Source organism: Carassius carassius, chromosome 18 (genome assembly GCF_963082965.1).
Source record: "Carassius carassius chromosome 18, fCarCar2.1, whole genome shotgun sequence".
Taxonomy (NCBI): domain Eukaryota; kingdom Metazoa; phylum Chordata; class Actinopteri; order Cypriniformes; family Cyprinidae; genus Carassius; species Carassius carassius.
In genome coordinates, this window is record NC_081772.1 from 17,696,460 (window position 1) to 17,719,320 (window position 22,861).

General features: G+C 36.8%; 1 protein-coding gene across 2 annotated transcripts; it reads right to left on the bottom strand.

The window, feature by feature from the left end:
* Window positions 1-766: 766 nt before the first annotated feature.
* Window positions 767-21,642, bottom strand: LOC132091902 (fibronectin type III domain-containing protein 4-like). Of its 2 annotated transcripts, none has more exons than XM_059497989.1 (6): window positions 21,447-21,642; window positions 13,315-13,430; window positions 10,453-10,657; window positions 4,837-4,926; window positions 3,644-3,777; window positions 767-1,482 (listed from the first exon to the last, which is right to left on the bottom strand). In XM_059497989.1, exons 2-6 carry the CDS (start codon window positions 13,396-13,398, stop codon window positions 1,441-1,443), a joined length of 555 nt encoding a protein of 184 aa, XP_059353972.1. In that variant the 5' UTR covers window positions 13,399-13,430; window positions 21,447-21,642; the 3' UTR covers window positions 767-1,440. The 2 variants fall into 2 exon arrangements, with proteins under 2 accessions (XP_059353972.1, XP_059353971.1); XM_059497988.1 differs by having other exon boundaries at window positions 21,156-21,642.
* Between the last annotated feature and the right edge of the window lie 1,219 nt (window positions 21,643-22,861).

Sequence of the window (22,861 nt, forward strand, 5' to 3'; positions counted from 1 at the left end):
GCACGTCTGTGTTGAAACAAACATTAGGTTTGGCTTTCTGTGTACTGTAGTTCTTCTCTCATACACCAAATATGCTATAATGCCAATAAGAAAGCAAGAAAAAAATAACTTACATCAAGTAATTCATTATCTTTATTAAAACTGATATGGAGGAATAGAAGAAAAAAAAAACTCAAAGAACCATGCACTTTTCATCGTTAGGTTTATAGCATCTTTATATTCTTAAAACGACCAATAATTCAATATTCATTTTTTACACATTAGGTACATTTATTCATTCTGGCAAGTTTTAAGATTATTATATAGTAAAACAAAATGGATAAATAGGTAAATAAACATTAGTAGTCATATTTAGGATACATAAAAACTGTCATGGAAGGTGAAGAGATTTAGCATAAGTCTGCTCTCTCTAACAAGCAGAACAGACACAATTCCACCACACTTACCAACTAATGAGAATAAGAACACAAACGTAAAGGATAAGTTCAGCCGAGAAATTAACATTTGCTGAAAATGTACTGAGCCTCATTCCATCCAAAATGAGTTTTCAACTGAACAGATTTGGAGAAATGTAGCATTACATTACTTGCTTACCTGTGGATCCTCAGCAGTGAATGGGTGCCGTCAGAGTCAAAACAGATGATAAAAACATCACAATAATCCACAAGTTATCCACACCTCTCCAGTCTAAGTAAAAAACTGCATGACACAAATTGAAAATAATTTATGATTTAATAATTAATTTAATTAAACTTATTTTTAATAAAAGTCTTAATGATGGATTTGTTTCTAACAAATACACTCAAAAAGACGTTAATTAATGGATTGGAGTTACTTGCAGATTATTGTGATGCTTTTTCAGCTGTTTGGACTCATTCTGATGGCACCCATTCACTGCATAGGATCCATTGTTGAGCAAGAGATGTAATGTTGATTTGTTTTGTTTTTTCAAATTTGTTCTGACGGAGAAACCAACTCATCTGCATCTTACAAGACCTTGGGTTAATTTTTGGGTGAATTATTTCTTTAATTTAAAGACCTGCTTCTGTACACATCCTATCAGATCATGAAAGTTGCATGCATAAACAAAACACAAGCTAAATAATTTGTAGAAACCCTGTCATACTTCACCAATGCCATTACAAAAATACAATTTCCTTCCTATACAAGAGAAAAAAATCCCAGAATTAGTCTTGTTATATTGCAGTAGGAGTTTTGGGAATCCTCCATCCATCGTAAAATATAGACATCCAGTCATATAAACAATATATGTTATTTACAATCCCAATAGATTGCTTTAATATGTGTTTATGGGTGGGCCAATTCTGCGGTGTAGCTTATGGATTTTTGACCGTGTGTTTATGAAAGGGTCGACAAACTGTCATTCAGATACTGCGGGTGGTGCGACGGAGAGCGTGACTGAGGTCCCCAACACTCCCATCACACCTCAATGATGCTGATAGATGACACAGACTGGTGGAACTGCAACAGACAAGAAGAAGAAGGAAACTAGTGAAAAATGTGATTCTCCTCCGAGGGGCCTGTTTCATTAACGTCTGCAATCGTTTATGTGGCAGTCTGGAACATGCTGACTTCCTGGATGGATAGAGCGCCTCTGGATGTATTTGCAGCTAGAGATTATTGTATATATAGCTGTAAGCACAGAGATTAATGCACATCATTTTGCTCTGTAGCAGTGCAGTAGGTTGAAATTGAGGCCATCTGGGTCTTGGTGCAAGAGATGACATCATCAGAAGGATCTGATATTGATTTTATCATGCATCTAAAAGGCCTGTTTTTTCATGTGTTATAAGGACTAATGTTGGCACATAGTGGATCGGATGAAATGTGAAGTGTCTGTTTTTTTTTATTGCTCTGAATTTCTAACACAGAGAAAGTGCCAAATGAAGAGCTATGGGAAGGATGAAAGGCACATGGTGGTTTTCCTGAGATGGTTTATTTTAGATGTAGGTCAGCTCTGGTGTTTGATCCACAGAACGTATTATGCTGTACTTTTTATGCTGTTTTATTCTCTGAATCTAAAATTAAGTGCCATGCATAATATTTTCCACTTTTCTCTCCAGTCTGTATCTTCAGGGATGCTACAAAGTAGTAAATATTTTGATATTATGGCCATTATTATTATAATTAGTATTAGTTTAGTCATGTTTATGTGCTGTTCTAGAGGGTTGGGTAAAATGTTTTTATTTTTTGATTAATTCAATCTTAATTTGAGCAATTTCAATATTGATTCTTAAAATCCTAAAATCAGTCTGGCTGCATGCTAATGTACAGTATTTGTATAGCGCTTCATAATCTGGGCCCTGTAGTCAGCTTTTAAAATGATTATTGTAAAAATTTACAGTTCTATTAATAAATTTACATATCCCTTGCAGAAAGTAAGAGCATCATTAAAATTATTATTTTTTAAAAGCATACTGTAAAATAATGACAAGAAATGTCTTTCTGTGGAGTTATCCTTGCAAGCTGCACGCAATAACAAACACTAAACTACAATCAGTGTAGTCTGATTCCCAAAATGAATGATTATTTTGAGCTGGTTCTTTACGTAAATAGTCCAAAAAGAAATAACAATTTGAATCAGTCTAGATAATTCTCAGTTTAATTTGCAGCATTGGCAGAGAAAGAATTTATATTATTACTGAAACATACCCAAATGAATCAGAACCGAATGAGTTCAAGAGCTTGTGAATGGAAAAATCTGTATTGAAGCCCAGTCTGACTATTCTATATTATTTATCAACAAAAATAATGATTCTGACACACTTTCTCTTCCAAGCTGCTCAGCGCTACTGATCAGAGCCAAAAAGATGCTTAACAGTGAATTGTAGCATTGTCTGCACAAATATAAAGCTCCACAGGCTTAGTTTATGGTCCCAAAAATGTGATACAATAGAGATAGAGACCCTGAAGCTTTTCACATGAGTCAGGGAATGCAGGGCTGGTCTAGAGTTGGCAGGCTGATGCTCTGGCCATTATAGTGTTTGGCCTCATACTTCATTGCTGGCAGGTTTCAACCGACCAATAACAAAAAGGTTTTTTCAATCAAAGGTTTTATCAATTGGTCTTCCTAGGAAGACAGTCTTTGTGAAAAGTGAGATGGATAGCTATCTAAATGCCTTTCTCCTTTCTGCAGGTTTTAAAAAAGATTTGGTTGTTTTTCCCTGTCTTCTTATATCGAAATGCATATGCTACACTTTTCATTAAGAGCTAACTGAAAGTATTGTGTCTGAGAAATAGATTTCTTTTGAAAACAGGGGAATTGAGGGAATTGTGAGGGGAAAGTGTAAATGCATATCTGTTATGCACTGAAATGTACAAAACTGGTGATATGTGATCTGATGTGGTGACAGATGTTAGTTCAAAGTAAAAAATATGTTACAGCACATTAATCTACAACTAAAACTGCATTTTTCAAAGGGTGCTTTACTTCAGAAAGAGTTAATTCAAAAACTACAATTCTGTCCATCATTTGTTCACCCAATATCTTTGAAATTTAATTGGAAAAAGATTGATACAGGTTTAGAGTAAATGCAGACAACATTTTCCTCTTTCTTTAAAAGGTCTTTGGTTATTAGGAAAGACAGTTTGATGTTGAGGAAAAGGTTTACAGATGTCCCACCTTGCTCCGCAGTAGACCTCCGCTGTGGTGCTCTGGTGTGGTTCTCTCTGAGGATGGTTTTACCTTCTCTTTGCTGTTGCTGGAATCGTTGTCCTTTATTATGTCATACTGCCGGCAAAACAAGGCAATTACAGCTGCAGAAACAGAGAAGACATGGTGACATGGAGTCATTGTACTGTAACTCTACAAAGCTCTGGAGAGCCAGACTGATACTGTAGGTAGAGCCTGATAGGGTTAGATTACTGAATAAACAACTGTGCCCGGTTTACCTCCATTTGACATCTGTCTCTCACTGTATGTCGACCCACATTCTTAAGTAGTTCAGCACAAAGCATGTGGTTTAATAGAAAGTCTCGTATAGATTAGAAGTTTAGTGTCAGTATGTACTGCAGTTTTTACTGTAGTTTCATGAAATAAATGCAGCCTTGCATCTTAGTGATCCCAAAAATGTGAACTGTAGTGAACATCCTTTTTTTTACATTTCAGTAACACCTTTTGTATGATCAAAATTGACACAGCGGGGAAGTGTGGAGAAAGGATGAAAAAATGACTGTTTTGGCACAAAAATACTAACTACATTTTAAGTGGACTTGAAATTGTATTTATTAAATAGTTTTAAGCATTTATGTGCATAGATCTAGGGTTTTAAATCAGGGTGTGGGGCTGCCCCTGCTCTTCATGTTGGACACGTTTAGCAGACAGAATTCCTTTCAGTAGTCAAAGCCTAGCGTTGTGAAGACATTCATTGTTTGCTGGAGTGGCAGTTGCAATTGAGCGCATGAATTATTTTGTGACACTGGGGCAGACTGGCTCAGTGCCTGACGTAAGCAGAGAAGTGCTTCTCTTTCCCATGCCCTTCTCAGTATTCTGCCAGTATTCATATTTTATCAGTTTAATGCATATTATGGTCTTTCAAGTCTTTTAGAGCTGGCATGTATAGAGGAATTTTAAGCACCACTTAATTCAAGTGAGGTTGAAATTATTCAGGTGAAAAATCAATAACCATTAGCAGATCCAAGACAAAATAAGATCCCTCTCTCCTTCTCAAACTCATTGTCTTTTTGTCTCTCTCTGAGGTTAGTGATTCATGAGGTAATGCATTTACAAACAGTAGGCATAAACAGTCAGAAGAGAATTCCATGACTTGGATTAATAGTTGACACATTTCCTTTGAGCTGACATCAGTGTCTCACCTGCCCACATAAGAAGCACCACCACAATGATGATCATCTCTCCTGTCTGCAAGTTTAGAGCTTTATCCAGGCCTTGGACAGTCGGGTCATCTGTTAGAGGTGACAGAGGGTCATCTGTGAGTGATTGTATTGAGAACTGAATGATCATTTATAGCTGATACAGTTATCACTAAGCCAACTCTGAAATTAAAAGTTTTGATTTTGATTCTTGAGGTATGAATCAGAAATTTTGTATGCTCTACTGTTTAAATGTTTGGAGTATTTTGTGGAAAGTGTGATACATTTCAGGATTTCTAGATACATAGAAAGTTCAAAGAAGAGCATCAATTTGAAGTGTATTTTAATGTGTCCTTGCTGAATAAAAGCCAGTGACCACCAATTTTTCAACGGTAGTTTAAATAAATACATTTAAATGAATAAATGTAGAATCAACTGGAATAAAACAAAACAAATAACATACTTCTGACATGTATATATATATATATATATACATACACACACACACACACACACACACACACACATACACATATACACTCATTTCTTTAAAATATTCAGAAAGTTTTTATTCAGAAATGTGTCTTTTTTCAGGGAAATTAACTGTAGACTGAGATAACATTCGTTTTGAAAACATGAAAAAATACTCATTTAAATTAGATACCTTTATTTAGTTTATACATCCTCTGATGCACAACTTGGACACATCATCAGTGTTGATGCCAGATGTCATTGGGAGTTTCAGGTTTTTCAACAAACACCCTCTTCCAAGCCATTCGACCGAAGTTGATCAAGCTTCAGCCAGTGTCCAAGTAGAGTTTCGCAGTCTGCACACATCACTCCTTTTTAGCCATAGTCATCTTAATGCCTGCTCTGCAGCCTCCATGCTGTTGTTAATAGCTCTTCTCTTACTTGTGCCCATGATTTCCATCATCCTGTAAGCTTTGCTGGGGGAATGATCTGTAAAAACCCTTGGCAACCCACCTCCACTGGCATGCACCTGGTTTTCCAACAGTTCCTCATACTTCCCCCCTTTTCTCTCTTGTGCCTTTTCCATCCTCTCCTTCTAAGGTACCGTTAGCTCCAGTAAAATGAACTGTTTTGTTGACTCCGAGACCAAGGTGCTGGAATTTTCAGGTCAACTGTCATCAACAAATCTTGTGCTGTGAAGAGCAAGTTGGTTTTCCTTATGGGCTGCTCTCCCTCCTTAACAAATGTAATCATCCTGGCTGTAGTGCTGGGCTTTCTGCTCTCAATGATCCCCTTGCTGATTGCCTCAGATATGGTCTCGAGGACTTGGTCATATCTCCAGGTGATAACAGTCTTCACCCAGGACCCGAGAGCAGCTGCTCAGCCTAGCTTCTGCTTGCTGGACTTCCACTGCCTTACACTCACAATGATGCCTGCTATAGCATCCTAATATTGCAGGTGTTCTCGTGCCTGTGCTTCTCTGAAATGGAACTTATCAGTCACTTTCCCTTTCTTCAACACTAAAGACAGGGATTTGGTGGGGTTTAAAACTCATACGCATGAGCTTATCTAACCCCTGGAGAATCCATCTGGATCCAGGCACTGTTGTTGTTGTAACTGTGAGGTCATCCATGAAGGCCCTAATAGGTGGCTGCTGCCCCATTGCAGACTTGCTGAGATGGCCTCTACACTCTGACTCTGTTGACTTGACCAGCATGTTCACTGCCAGCATGAAGAGGGTCACTGAGATGGTGAACCTGATGATGATACCTACTTTTAACTGTTGCCAGTCTGAAGACAGCGAAGACTCTGAATTTGCTGTTATAGTCCAGGATTAGATCTTTCACCTTCTGGGGTACATGGTATCTCTCCAGCGCCATCTCTACCAGTTGATGAGGTGTTTTTGAGCCATATGGATTTGTCAGATCTAACCAAATTACCACCAAGTCCTCTCTGTCCTCTCTAGCCTCCCTGATGAGCTGAGTCACTACGCCTCTATGTTCTAGCCCCCCCCCCCAATATGCCTTCCTTATGTACTCATGTGTCAATGTATCTATTGCCCAGCAGGAAGTGAGAGAGTCTCTTGGCCACAACACTGAAAAATATCTTACTCTAGAATATGTTTTCAGAGTTGGGTATAAATAACCCTTCAGCCCATCTCCAAGCCTGTACAATTCTCCCTCTCCTCCTGATTACCTTCAGGGACCTCCAAAGCCATTGGTTTGCTTTGGACAGTTCTTATAGACTTTAAAAATGTCACATGGTTTTATAAGAATTTTTTATGCTACACTATGTACATTTTTTATTTGAAACTAACAAAATGTAAATAATGAGCAAGTACATTATAAATGCATCTTCCGAACTGTATTTGCTTTACTCCAAATCACTATGATAAGCCAATAATAATTATTTATACTTTAGAGCTGTCAGGATGGATTTCACTGGAAACTTCATTCTTTCAGCATTTGTTGGTGCATGTTTATGTCATATCCATAAATAAAGATACAAGCCATTAGATTAATCCAAACAGAACTGTGAAGACGAAGCTCAACTCATGTAATGTCCAAAACAATATTCCTCTGCAACTTCAACTATGCTTCAACTACTAGAGTGTCGACAGTTGTACAGTGTAAAAATTAAGAGCAAAAAAAGTATGCAGAACACAGTCAGCCGCTTTTGTGATTAATTTTACGTTTGTTAAGCCCTAAGGATGGTCAATTTCCCAGCATCCCAATCACCACCACCTTCACTACTTGATCCACCCAGCCATCTGTCTTTATCATTAATCCGGTGTTAAAGGGATTGAATTCAGGCCCATTTCCTCCTCCAAATATCTTTTAGCCTGTGTGGAGTTGGTCCAGAGCACCACTCTTCCCAATTGATGTTGCTTTCTGGTTGAAAGCAGCACGGTCACTGAGACACCTGCTGTCATAAATTGAAAATGAAGGGTTGGGAGGAGGGGGAGGGAGCGGGTGAATATTCTGCCCATCCAATTACTGGAAGGATCACATGCATGGTCATGAATTCCAATAGCAGTCTCACTCGCTCCCATTCATGTTCTCTGCCGCAAAAGACTCAGGATAGACTCCTCTCATTAGCCCCATGGATATTTATAATGATAAGTGTGGAGGTTTTGCACTTGTGTGGAAAATGAATGCTGTCTGTGCTCCATAAACAGGTTCAACCTACCCTTGCCACCTCTCTCACCAGAGATAAGAGCCTCATGTGGGACACAGTGCTGTTTATTTAACTGGTTGTGTTCCAAAAGCCCAACAGGGGATCTCTTTAGAGCCCTTTAAAAAGGATCTGCTACATGCCAGACAACATAATTTTTCCTCACTTCTTCTATGGTGCAAGGATCCAAAAGCAAGACATCTGCTCATTAGTTCCACAAGCCTGAAATCAGTTCAAAGACAATTTTGCACATGTATATATCATTTTGACATTCTCATGAGTAGCACGAGGAGAATCAGTATACAACTGCACAAATTGCCTTCATTTACTGACTCATGTTGTTCCAATCCTACACTCTAAAAAAAAAAAAAAAGTTCCTACACTCTAAAAAAAAAAAAAATACTTTATTGGCATTGATGCTCCATGACAATTTTTTTTTACATTCATGGAACATTTCCTTAGCACAAAAAGTACTTTATAGTGGATAATGAGCCTTTAGATTGTTCAGATTGTTTTGAGGCTCACCCTGAAGTTCAAAACTTGTAGGAGTTTCTTTCTTTTATTGAACACAAAGGACATTTTATGTTATAAGAAGATATTTTGAAGAATGTTGGTAACAGCTGACATTGCCATTACTATAGAACGAAGAGCTTATTTACCAACCTTATTCAAAATATCTTATTTTGTGCTCAACAGAAGAAGAAAAAAACTCATCAGGATGCACAGGTTTGTTTGTTAGACCTGCAGTGCCTGATATTTGACTCAGCTTCTACAGACACAGTTCTTTGAAGTATCACAGTAATTGAGTCCACTGGGAATCATCTTCAACTCAGTCTGACAGCACATGAGAAGCATTGGCCAAAAATACCTCTGAGATGTGAGTGAAACTGTATAGAGTCACAAAAAAGACACATTACTCAATGACTTGGCACACTTTCCTATCGCTCTCTATTATCTTTATGAAAACGACTTCTTTCCTTTTTGGATTTGTTTGGATTCTGGTCAGATTCCTCGGGTGATTATGACAATTTGACTTTGAGAGTTGAAAAACAGAACTCTGCATTGGATCGTGTTTCCTGCTTGTAAGCATATGGCAAATACTCCCTGCTAAGTCTATTGCTTCTAATTTCAAATCTATGCACTGCAGGATGGAGATGGGAGCGTTGGAATTTAACTGTTTTTGCATCAAGATGAGACATTATTATAGAAACACAGACAGATGCACTGATGCATTGAGAGAGACTACACTAATTGGAACTTTGAATGATGCATTGTTATATTTTTTTCTCTGGGAGAAACGTGTTCCCATGTTGTCATTTGTATCAAATATATATGTATTTATTTATTCAGATGATGTTGAACATCATATCTGAAATAACCTAAAATCATATTCAGAATAGAGGTCAGAATGGGTTTTTCTATGACCGATTTTTAAACTGACTAATTTTTAATGGGGAAAATGTCACAGAATAATGGAGTTGAACAGTACAGGGAAAAACATGGATGGAAACTATATATATATATATATATATATATATATATATATATATATATATATATATATATATATATATACATACATATAGATAGATAGATAGATAGATAGATAGATAGATAGATAGATAGATAGATAGATAGATAGATAGATAGATAGATAGATAGATAGATAGATAGATAGATTGATTGATTGATAGATTCAATCATATAGGAGCTTTAGGGATAATTCTAAATGAAGTTTCTTTTAAATAAAGCTCTATGGAATAATTAATTTTCAGAGAAAATCCTTAATTACACAACTTCCCGTCAGCAAGAGTCATGTCTTCAAATCAAATTTGATGATACATTCTTAATATGCTGAATATGTTATTTCAGTTCAAGGCAGGAGAGCATCAATGTCATATTGAGTGTATTTCTGAACTACGTGCATCTTTGAATGCTTGGATGATTAATTTCGAGCACTCCATCTGCGTCGGTGTGCATGAGACTGGATGTTTTGGTGTTCTGAACATGGCTGGCAAAAGTAGCAACTCTCATGTTGAAAGCAACTTGATTTATCTGGTTCTCAGTGCTGTGCTAGATTTCATACTGAAGAGAAAATCTCTCAAAAACATCTCGAATCAACGCAACATTAAAATGGATGTTAATAATACACTCAGTTGGCCTACTATTAGCGCCAATATACAGCATATCCCCCTGGGAGGCAGCAAGCTGATTGAAGCTAAAAATGATAAGCAGTAACAAGGTCTACCTGCATCCATGCGTGAAGTGTTCATCAATAATTAATTAGGTTGTATGAAAAGGAACCATTGAACACAATGGCAGAATCTGCTAAGAATGTAAACAGTCATTGCTCTGTTCACATTTGACGTTTCACATTTTTAACACACAAAATGTCAAGCTACAGTATGATGGCCTGCATAAAAAGTGGGAAGAATGTCATAGCATTGTTTTATAAGAGTGAGAGTGTTCTGTTACCTTGGTTTGAACTGTTTGAGGGAAAGCGGTCCGTTTTCTTCAGGGTTCTGAAGTGGATACGATTGCTGGCCTTACTCTCTCCGTACAGGCCGATGGACTGCACCTGGATGATGTAATCCGTCTCCTCCTCCAGGTCCCACAGCACACAGGATCTGCTAGTGGTATTCACCTCCCTGATAAACCTCTGCATTTTGCCATCCATTCTCTGAAAGAGTTAAGCCACTGGATTTCTATGGATCAGTAGTATATATAAATATACATACACTATATGGATAAAGTATTGGGACACCTGACCATTACACCAACAGGGACTTTAATGACATTGCATTCTGAATGTATAGACATTAATATATAGGGTTGGTCTCCCCTTTGCAGCTATAGCTTCCACTCTTCTGGGAAGGCTTTCCAGAAGAATTTGACAAACACAGACTTGCCAGACTACCAGTCAGAAAAGCATGATTTGTCACACTACAAAACAGGTTTCCACTGCTCCATAGTCCATCTGTTCTTGAATTCGCTGAGCTCTTTAGAATGACACATTTTTTTTCACAAATGTTTGTAATTTTATACACCTGTGGCAAAGGGTCTGACTGAAACACCTAAATCCAATGATTAAGAGGTGCATTTATATTGAGGCATTATATACTGTGGGTTGTGATGGGCTATTGTTCCTGGGATGTTTTGTAGTCCTATCCTTTCCTAGTCTAAACTACATTTAGAAGTTTTTCCAAACAAAAACTTTCACAAACACCGAAACATCACCTGCAGCTTTACGCTGGTATTTGCTGACATTTCAAGTGGCTCACCCTGTCTAGAGGTCAGCAGTACAGTAACAGTAAGCACTTTCTATGAGGTCACCTAATAAGTATAAATCACACATTAGGGCGCTAAAGGATCTTCTTGAAGCCCTGAGAGCCAAACACGACAACCTTTCATTTCAGCTGTAATTCTGCCCTATAACTTAATGTTGCATTTAGCTCTGCCTTGGTTGGTCTTTAAAATCTCCAAATAGATCCAAAGCACTTTCCTCTGCCCTTGGGCTCTGAAGCAGCCTCTAGGTGTGGGGGAGTCTGATAGAAGTCTTTGGCTAAATAAATAATGCATTAATCTGTGAGACAACCTATTGCATAACATGATAAAGATAAATTTGTAATTGCTCTAATGTGAAATCAGTCAGTCAGTCACCTAGATAATAAATAGCTTCTGAATTTTAGTAAACAGCCATGTTAATCTGGTGCAATATATATATTTATATAAATTTTTTTTTATTTTTTTTTATTTTTTACGATTTTCATTGTGTACATAAATATAAAAAAGCCATGTCAATATTGATAGTCTTTGCATGTATATGAATTGCGCGCATGAGCAGATCCGTTCCCTCACTAGAGAAACATTCAGTTTTTCCGCTATCAAATTCTGCCATGTAAATAGTGAATCCGTCATGGCGCGAGCACAACTCACTTTTTAAGAGAATAGGAGATGAGACTCTTATTGGTTTATGGCACGTTACGCCCAAAACACACCCATTACTCATTAAAAGAATAGGGACAACCCTTTTAGACCATGCGTTGGGTTTGGCGACCATTTTTCCCACCCTTAAACCAGCAAAAGTGTATTCGGACATGCCCTGAGTGCAATTGACCTATCGGTAAGCCCTGCCCCCCTTAGTTACTGTTGCGAACTTAGGCAAACAGTTGCTAACTTTCTTACAATGACAGTCATTGTCCATATATCTTTTTGATTAATTTTGTACACATAAGGACCACTATTCAAGTGGGACATAAATATGCCATTAAGGGATATATAAAAGATTTAAAAATAAATATTGTGAGCATTAATTTGGAGGCAAAGGTTTACAGTTCACAATGCAAGTGGGAGAAGCCTCATGTTACATTCATCATGATCGCGGATGACAACATCCCGGATAAACACTGTTCATGTATTGCAGGGTACAATTAAATTATTTTCCATTTAACCAGTTTAATATGAAGAGACAGTGAAATGTAGACCTTTGTTTATGTGTTTTTGTCCTACACTGCACAAGATGCGAGAACAGTCCGCTATTTAGGTTTGTACAAAAGCATGGACTCACTAACTTTAATGTTAACTAGTTTTAGCCAGAAATACATTGCTGAAGCATTAGATGACATTAACGTTCTGCTTGAGCAGATGAAAATTGTAACTTAATGAGAGTATGACAACCAGAAAATGAACATTTTTGTCTTAATTGGGATTGGGGGTGAATGCTTAGGGACATTTTGTTTCGTTCTGTTTGGGTTTAGGAAATAGAATAAAATAAGTGTCATTGCCCATCCTCTCAGGATACCTGCAATCAGTGTTACAAGTACCCCAGGCACATTGTTTTTCCATTTTTTAAACATAAACCCCTTAAAAATTATGCAAGCTTCAGATCTTCCAGTGTTTCTCTACGGCGCTGAAACCTAAAGATGTCAGAGTTCTGCTCCCTGTGCAACTGATACTCGACTGACATTGGCTCATCTGCGTTCGAGGGGAGGGGCTTACCGATTGCCCGTGCACTTTAGACCATTAAAATAGGTCCCCTAATTTTAAAAAGACAGGTTATTGTTTTAACTTTGTAAACACAGGTAATGACTGCAAAAGAAAAATTAAAGTTTTTAAAAATAACAATAATTATTTAAAAAAAAAAGAAAAGAAAGAAAGAACAAAAAAGGAGAACAAAAACCAAATATATGAGCCAAAGTCAGAACAAAATTGTTTGGATTAAAATAATAATAATAATGTGTCTTCTACTTGTTTTACAAAAAAGAACACAAGCTGTCAATGCACATATACTTAGAAATATTAGAATTAACAGATTATATTTTGTGTAAAATGATTCACCTGTTGAGAGATGGAAAAGCCGATGATGATGTCACCCTCAGGCACCTCCCAGGACACGGTTGCTGAATCAGCTCTCAGGTGCATAACTGATACATTAACTGGAGCAGGTGGACGGTCTAGAAAAAAAAATTATATATATATATATATATATATATATATATATATATATATATATCATTATTCTATTAACTTTGAATCTTTGAACCCTAATGATTTATATAATGCATAACTTCTCAGGGCTCATTTCCCACTTATTCTACATTATTAATTATAGGGCAATGCCAATAGAAATCATTTACTGCCATACTTAAACTGATATATTATTACAACATTTCCACTCTATTTTCAGAGCAATAAGTCATGAACAAGCTATTACCTTCCCATGAAAACACACAATAAATCCACAGGTTTGAAATATGTTGCTATGCTCTGTTTTATTTGCTGTCCTTTTATAGACTGTCTGAGATGCTTGCCAAGACCAATCAGATTTCGAATGCAAAACATTTACTCTGTGGCTTGATCTTTTCTCACCGGCTGAGGGAATACAGCTCTCTCTAAAAGCAAACTGAAATCTTAAAAATGGTTTGGGTCCATTATGCTGTTTGCTATATTACCAGTTCACCACTTCTTTCATAATTAAACGAGTCAGATTTTTAGAGGTGGCTGCAAAGCAAATGAGCTAAAATCAGACTGACAGTGGCAGAAATCAAAAGGCATTTAATCAAAGAATCAACCAAGTTTTTTAAATAAAAAAAAAATACACAAAGAAATGGAAATTAAATATATACTGTAGAGCAGAAGTGATCTCATCATGACTATTTATTGAAACTGCTTTCTGATTTTCAGCACAATGTGTTCTATATAAGACTTTTATATGGGTCCTTTATTTTTAAATTCAGCTTAACTGTAGGGTGCTTGATCATGGTTTACGTACTATAAGTGTCTGTAGATTATTTATTTGCCAAACAATGGTAATTTTTTTAAGCGGATCTATAACAGTTGTGGTGTCTATGCTCTATTGCTATGAATTGTCATTATTGTTTGATGCAAATCATGAATGAATTAAATTAAAATAAATAAATAAATGAAAATAACTGTACATTTTAATGTTTTCTCAAGCAAAATAATTTTAGAAAGTTTTGAAAGCCCCCTGACAAAAAATCTTCTGACAACATGTCTTCTATACTACCTTTGTCTTTACCATGCTTGACAAATCTTGTCTGTGTAATGTGTGTGTGTGTGTGTGTATAAGCATATGGGAAGGCACTGCCTGGCAAAAGCCCTACTTTTAAATCGACACCTGCCATGGAGTTTCTTATTTGTAGCCTCTGATAAATTAGACAACATATCCAGTTAAAGGATTTAAAGAATGTGTCATTTGTCTGCTATTCTCCAGAGCTAATCATCAGCAACAAAACCCATAATGCATCACAATGCTGAAGGATCATACTCAGTATCACACTGATAATCAATGCCCCGTGTTGACGCCCTAGGAGGTCACTAGTATAGCAGCGCTCATCTCCATGCAACTATGATCATACACAATAGGGGTCAGGGCTGATTATGCTGGTCTTCCTTGCCCTCAGCAATAGCTGTGTAAATTGGATGGAGAGAGGTCTGACTCCAGCTCTGCACCAAAGGTATTCATTTTGAGGAAGGAGAGGCCCACCTCTTGCGACATCAGAGAGTCTATGGGGTCACATTCACCAAACCTTCCATTTTAATGAGTTCCGAGATATATAGCTACACTGTTGTTTTTGTGTAATTCTGTGTGCAAGGGGTTATTATGAGCTCTACATCAACACTAGCCAAAGATTTATATGTTATATAAGATATTTCCACAATTTTACATGTGTAAAAGGCTGCAAACCAGAGCAGAACATGGACTGTAGACACAATGAAAAACAGAATGACTGTGAGAATTAACATTAAGTTAATATAGAGTAACTTACATTTTAGACACAGTTTTGCCAGTTTGCCAAACAAACCTAGAGCTGTCATGAATCTCAAAAGCGACACACAAGCGATCCTGAATCAATCAGCTGTGTTAAACAAATCAGTTGAGTAAATGATCCAATGACATAGTCAATTAACTTAAAGCTGCAGTCGGTAACTTTTGACGCTCTAGCGGTTAATAAACAGAACTGCTTGCGTCTTGCGGAAGAACATTGTAGCCGGAGCTACATCTCTTATGTCTATGAAGAATCACAAAGGTACCGGGTTACTCCGCCGCGGTACCCCCGAAGCAATGTAAAATAGTCAGAATATAAACACTTATTATAGATGTACCCTAGTGATTCAGGACAGGCTAAAAACACGGTTTGGAAAATGGATTCATGGTGTGCTCGCTTATTATATACATTTTGTAAATCTTGAACACAAAAAAAGTTACGGACCACAGCTCTGATTGGTTGTTTCTTACCGGGAGCGGTCGAATTTCTGCAAATGGCAATAGGACTACTGGGAGGAGCCAGAGGAGCTTGATTTTTTCACAGATTATCTGTCTCATATTCTACTGTCAGGACATAATGACAGGTTTCACAAATACATTTTTACAAAAGTTACCTACTTCAGCTTTAATAAACTGCTTTTTATTTATTTTTTATTAATCAGTACTCACTTATAAAGATGGTCAATTGTTGCAAATGCAAACCATTTGTGGTTGTAATGAATGGGTGAAAAATCAAGAACTATTGTTTAAAGATATTTTCAGACACAATTGTCAGATGGTAGAAATACTAAATACTGTTGGTTGTGTCTATTAGTATAAGAGGAAAACACATCACTAATATAATGTGTTGTTGTTACACAATTAATGCCAGGCCAGTTTTATTCCATTTGTCCAGCAGAAAAATGAAAGATTCTCATAAACTCATATGATGGGAGAACATCTGCCATGGTCATCTCATCTGCCACATTAACAATTGTATTTGCACCTCAGAGTCTGTTAAATTATATCTCATCAAAACAACTGATAATTTGTCACAGAAAGCAGCAAATTTTTGTACTCAGAAACCAAATGTTTCCATGTCAAACACATCAAGGTCCCAGTGACAAAGAATCCATTCTGCTAGTTTGAAGCCAGTGTCCAGATGTACTAATGAATGACACATAATGAACTGACAATTTTTTTCAGTCCATTACCTTAATATAATGAACATTCTTCACTGACCAGCAATGGAAGGTTCTTATGAAACAATTCATCAGGTTTTTGTCATTTTAGCCATGACATTAACATCGCTCTTCCCCTGCAAGAGCTCATTGTCCTTGAATTAATAGAGGTTACACATGTCTGAAGGTAGTTTCAATAAATTGTGATACATGGCCAAGCATAAGCTCTTTATTGATGTGGAAAATAACTGTTTAGATAAAGGAAGACTTGAGTTATGGTGGTACTGTCAGCATTTGCATTGCATTTTCATACTGTCTAATTAAATGAAAATATACAATAAAAATAAAAAAGACATAATACACCCACCCCAACTTCTTTCAATCTAATATTATCTTCCAGTGCATTATACTGTACATCTCCATGGTTTTGTTTTCCACACATGGTGATTTACACTGCTAAGCTGCATAAATAGATTATTTAATGATATATATGTCTTAAATCTTAAATAAATCAGCTTCCACTTAACAGAAGTTGTCAAAATCCTCCAATACATCTCATTTTGTGTGGTCAAAGAAAAAAAAAGCGGTGGAAAGAAATGAAGGTGAGAGAATAACAAGGGAGTCTTAATTTTTCAGCCAACTCTCCATTTTATGTGTTACAGCAGATAAAGGACAACATGGAAAGTATCAGTCTTTAGTAACTACTTATGTTGTCTGTATCCTTAGAGAAATCCAGTTACTAAACTGGACAATGTCAGACGTTGGAGTATCTCACAAATGTGCACTGCAAACAATATACTGGTTGAATATACTGGTGCAAGCTTTGCACACCTCCATTATTATCTGACAAGAAGTGATTTGTTTACAGCTCTGATTAAACTTAAACCCACAAAAAGCAAGTATACATTTGATGTAAAGTCAGACTGTCTATCGTTATCTCTGTCATGTCTCAAACCACTCAAGCACAAGTCATATGCACTCAAATCTGTTACATAACAGAAAGAGTAGCACAGGTCACCCTTGGTTAAACACTGAGCATACAGTTAAAAAGCAAGAGGCCACATGAGACACAGACATCCTGTCAGAGTAATTCACAGGAAACGGGCACATAGCAACACTTCAACTGTTCCCCATGATCTAAGAGCAGACACGGGCCCCTCCAAAATCTCCTTCAAAGAGACCTTAAACATGCAAGTTCTACTACGATCCACAGGTATGAAAGCAGAATAAACATGTGTTCTCAGAGTCGGCTGCAAGGTCTGCTGGGTAACGGGAGAATTTTGCATGGCTTTGATCTTGCTAGATAAAAATACACATTCAGACTACAAAAAAAATATATATTCTGAATGACTCTTCCCTCCTTTTTCCTTTCAATCTTAAGTAATGCAAGTCCTCCCAACCTCAGTTTAAATTGCAAATTTGCTTATTGATTGCTTGAACAACTTGAGGTCCAAATAGAGGATTTAAATGAATCTTCTTGCTACATAAGAGATCTGTTTGGTGAATGCAATAAAGAGTCGTTTCTCTTCACAGCCTATAAAGTTGACATCTATCTCATACCATCTCTGTCCAACACTATGTTAGCTCATGCTCTAATGACCTGCAGGCATGCAATGGATTCTGGTAAGGGTTTAGTGCTTCATGATATATTTTTGAAATGTGCTGTCTGATCCTCTCAGGGTAGACAATTGCGCTCACAGATGGAGCTGCAGGCGTTCTATCAACACAAAGCCACAGAGGGAGCACATCTCAGCCTGAGGGGAACACTGCACTTTCCCAGCGGAGCAAGATGTCAACGTTTATACAACAACACCCCATACTGCCCTTGAACAGTCAATAGGTTTTCTAAGGACAAGACAGAGAACTCAAGAATAGGCCTTTCTTTCTTCAGCTGAAGAGAAATTAAGATTTTGGAGGAAAACACTCCAGGATTTTCCCCCATCTAATAACTGAAAAGTATAGGTTTAGCGTGACAATTATTATTAACAACTGTTCAAAATAGTCCGTGGTGAGCAATATTCACTTGCATTAGATTATGTAAAGATTATGTTATATAAAGGGTTATGCACTCACTCATAAAAATTGTCTCTTTATGCCACCTGCTGAAGTAACAAATTGACTTCAGTTAATTTAAGAGTCACTAAACTTTCCCTATCACTAGTGCACAGGGTAGATTTTTTTTCCTTTTCTGAGTGTATATTTTTTTCTTGTCCTTGTAGAGTATTATTTTGTTTTCTATTAGATCTGAAACTAGTATCCTACACTTGATGTTTCTCTATAATTACATTTTTATATCCTTATATTTCAAGGCAAAGCACTTTTCAAAGACACATAACAGAAAAGTCATCCACACAAACAAAGCTGTACATGTGGAGATTTAATCGATATTTTATTGTGTGGAAATGTTGAACGCCTTTTGAAAAGGCATTTTTGCTTTTCTTTGTTTTAAGCTAAATGTCATCAATAATCTCCCACAGCATATACAGTCATCTTAAAAGTATGCATATGAAATACAAGAGGTTTCATAGTGTACCATTAACATGATCATGTATTGATTTGTCACTGTGTGCTATCAAATATTTCAATAATCTCATTTATTATAGATACAATAAAATCAACTGATTCGTTTCATAATATATTCTATAAACCTTAAAGGATTTGAAAACATGTTCAGTGTCTCTCCAAACTTATGAAAATGTACATGCACTAAACTTTTTTTTTTACTCTATACAGACAAATACCTAAGAATACTAATGAGATGGCACGGTCATGCATTTCTGCTCAACCATATCACCTGTGCACAAATGCGACCTCATTTCCTACTGTCAGTGACGTTCCTAGCTATGTAAATTCATTTGATTGGTTTGTAGAGTCTAGCAGTGATCTGTGAACACTTCTCCTCCCTGGGTCCACAAGAGGTGGAATTGGGCATTGTGGCAGTTTAAGGTCAGTGTAATTGATGACCATGGTCCACCAGGTCTGGCCCGGTGATGCAGTTCTCCTGTCGCCTCACCGAGGGCTAGATAAGGTATTGGAAGTCTGACAATTTTTTTTACAGGCAGCCAATTTCAGCACAAATCCTCCAGATATACACTACATGGCCATACACAAGACACCCACACCCATATGTGCTTGCTGTGCATTTAAGTTCAACATATTAGCGATAAGAGCTTCTGCTGTGCTTTCCATCTGGACATAAGTACATCAGGTCTGGTACTCTTAAGTTTGTTAAGTGGAGTTCAGGTCTGTGTTGTTTTGTCTTTCACTAACATCAAACTCAGTCTTGATCTAATATGAGGCCATTGGAACAGATATGGAGAAATTTAGCATTACATCAGTTCCTCACCAATGGATCATCTGCAGTGAAAGTATGCCATCAGAATGAGAGTACAAATATCTGATAAAAGCAATAATTCACAACTAATCCACATGACTCCAGTCCATTAATTAATATGTTGTGAAGTGTAAAGCTGCATATCTGTAAGAAACAAATCCATAATTAAAGCATTTTAACTTTAAACTGTTTATTCTGGCCAAAAACATTGTCCATAATCCATAATAACACTTCCTGCAGTGAAAAAGCCCATTGTTGTATTTTCACATCAAAATCCACCAACAGATTTATTTATACAGGTTTTGCTTGTAAATGGTGCATGATCTGTGCATATTTCTCCCCAGATTCAGATGAGACACGTTTTAGATAAAGGACTCATGTTGTTGTTGTTGGTGTTGGTTTTTTATTTACTTATTTATAATTTTATTAAAGGGATAGTTCATCCAAAAATGGAAATTCCCCTAAAATGTACTCACTCTCAAGAAATCCCATGTATATATGACTTTCTTCTTTCAGACAAATATAATCAGAGTTACATTTTAAAATGTCCTGGCTCTTACAAGCTTTATAATGGCATTGAATGTGTAATATTCAGTAGTCCAAGAATTTCAATAAACTGTCTATACATTCTAAAATAAAAATAAAAAAATTCCTTCACATGGCTCTGGAAGTTAATAAGATTAGGGGGTAATTTTCATTTTTGGGTGAACTATACCTTTTAAATTGTCTTGATGATGATGGGTCAATTTTCAGTAGATTTTTATTTTTTGGTTGATCTATTCCTTTAATCAAGGGTGATTTTACTGTTGTATTTTGAGAAGTGCTGTGATCTGCATGACATTAACTAGCTCATTTCAGGTGTCAGTTTTCAAGGCAAAGAAACCAAATTGAATTATTCTACAGTCCTAAATCTCTGCAAAGAAGCTGCTCTGAATGATAAACTAGGACAGATTTCAAATGGCATGATCATAATTTCTCACAGATCCCTCTGTTTAAATTTAATCAATTGTGTCTGTTGTGCCATGCCTGTACGAGATATGACCTTCTGCAGTTTGCATGCATTCATATTGACATTGCGCTTATATTAATTCATGGCTGGGAAAAGATGTATAATGGATAAATTATATAACAGCAGTTGAGAATGAATATTGAACTATTCTGTTATGTTTCCTTTGACAGGTTTAATCTATAAAACTTACAGTGAAAGTACCGATTTATGTAACATTGCATGCCATGATTTTGCTCACAGACGCACAATTACCCCCAAACACAGAGCATCCAAGCAAAACCAGTAAAGATGCGGCTCATCTTATCTGCAGAAGCTCACGTGCATCCATTCAATACAAGAAAGAACGCTGCTTATCAGACAAATGTTTCATAGTAAGAATAAACTTACTTGCTCCCACCAGAAACATTTCACTACCGAAGAGCAACAGTCCGACTGAGTTAACAAGGACAAGAACGCGAGCCATATTTCCACTTTAAATGTCCAAGAATCCAAATAGATTTAGTTATCTTCTTTTGCTTCTAAACGGGTTTGTTTATAGCAACATTCTGAATATAAATTCATCCAAATAAACACATCTTAAATGAAATACAGTAAAAATCTCATGATGGACATCATGTTCGCAAATCCTATTAAAACATGTGCCGGAACGTCCATGACAGCATCAGGTTTAATACTGACTATTCTTCGACTTCCAAAATGCTTCCGTCTCACTTCAGATGCATGCTCGAGTCTTTCAGGCTTCCCTCCGAGACTGAAGGTTGTGAGGGAGCGTCAAGTTCAGGAGGTGTTCAGGTCCTGATGCTCGTGCGTGCCAGTGTTGCTCTTGAGCGAGCGTGCGTGTGGCGATCAGCACCACGGTCAGCTCCAGTGCTGATGCGCGCGAACGCGAGTCAGAGAGACAGCAGATTTATTTATTTATATACGTGCGCGCATCCTGACAATAGTGAAGATCTCAGTGCTACTACATTGCTCAATGGCCAAGACTCAAGAGAGTTCCCTCATTCATTTCAAAGCCTTCGGAAACCAAGCATTTACATAAAAGAGGTATCTTATTTTCCCTTCATTCACGCAGCCAATAAATAAATAAATAGTACATAATTTACATATTTTGTTTTGGAGTCAGTTTTGGAAAATAATGCCTTCACAGGAAGACTGAAATTTGTATCGTTTCTTACATTTTGGATAGTACAGAAATTATTATGTAAAGGTGCGGTCACATTTACCGATATTTTTATTTATCATTATTATTAATCTACCTAATTTACAGCCATTTTAATAGGAGAACCCACGCGATCGCGAATGTCGTGTGTCAGATTTCGCAATGTGTTGGTCACTACGAGAATTCACCATGCTGACAAACAAAATGCTGCTTGGTTTCAAATTAACTTGAAGAGCAGATCAAATTGTTTTTCGAAAAAAATTGACTCTGAACCTCCTTATGGAGTCTTTATATTTTTGAATCTTCTGCCTATATACGTCATAAGGTAAAATATTTGCATAATCCCCGACTTCCGCTAGTTAGTGTGTTTACATCATGTGAAGAAGATACTGTGTTTTCAGCCTCACTGGGCATTCTAACACAGTTCCCCACACGTGCATCTCAAATAAGTAAATAATAATAATAATGAATGAATAAAACTGCTGTCACATCATGTAAAGTGTATACAAAGTTTAAACTTAACACTGAGAAACTCCTGATCAAGTCGTGCTTGCCATAGAGTTTCTGTTTGAGTAACTGCAACATCCTCGACTAGGGCTCAAACTGATAAGGTAATATCAATGCCATTTCTATAACCTTATAGTATCATTGTTTACAAGTAACCTTCCAGAACAAAGAAAAATATTATGGTAATTGGCGTTTAGTTTCTGACATGCGTTGTATGAGGAAAGCCCAATCACAACAGACTTGGCCAGCTGACCAATCAGAGCAGAGTAGGCTTATAGAAGGGAGAGGGTTTACAAACTTTAAAGAGGTAATCAGATGCTACATGCACTTTTACATGTTGATTAAACTTAAATGTGTGTTGACAGTGTGTGTAAACAACCACCCTATGATGACCACCCTTTTTTTATCTACTAAAATCTTTACCCCT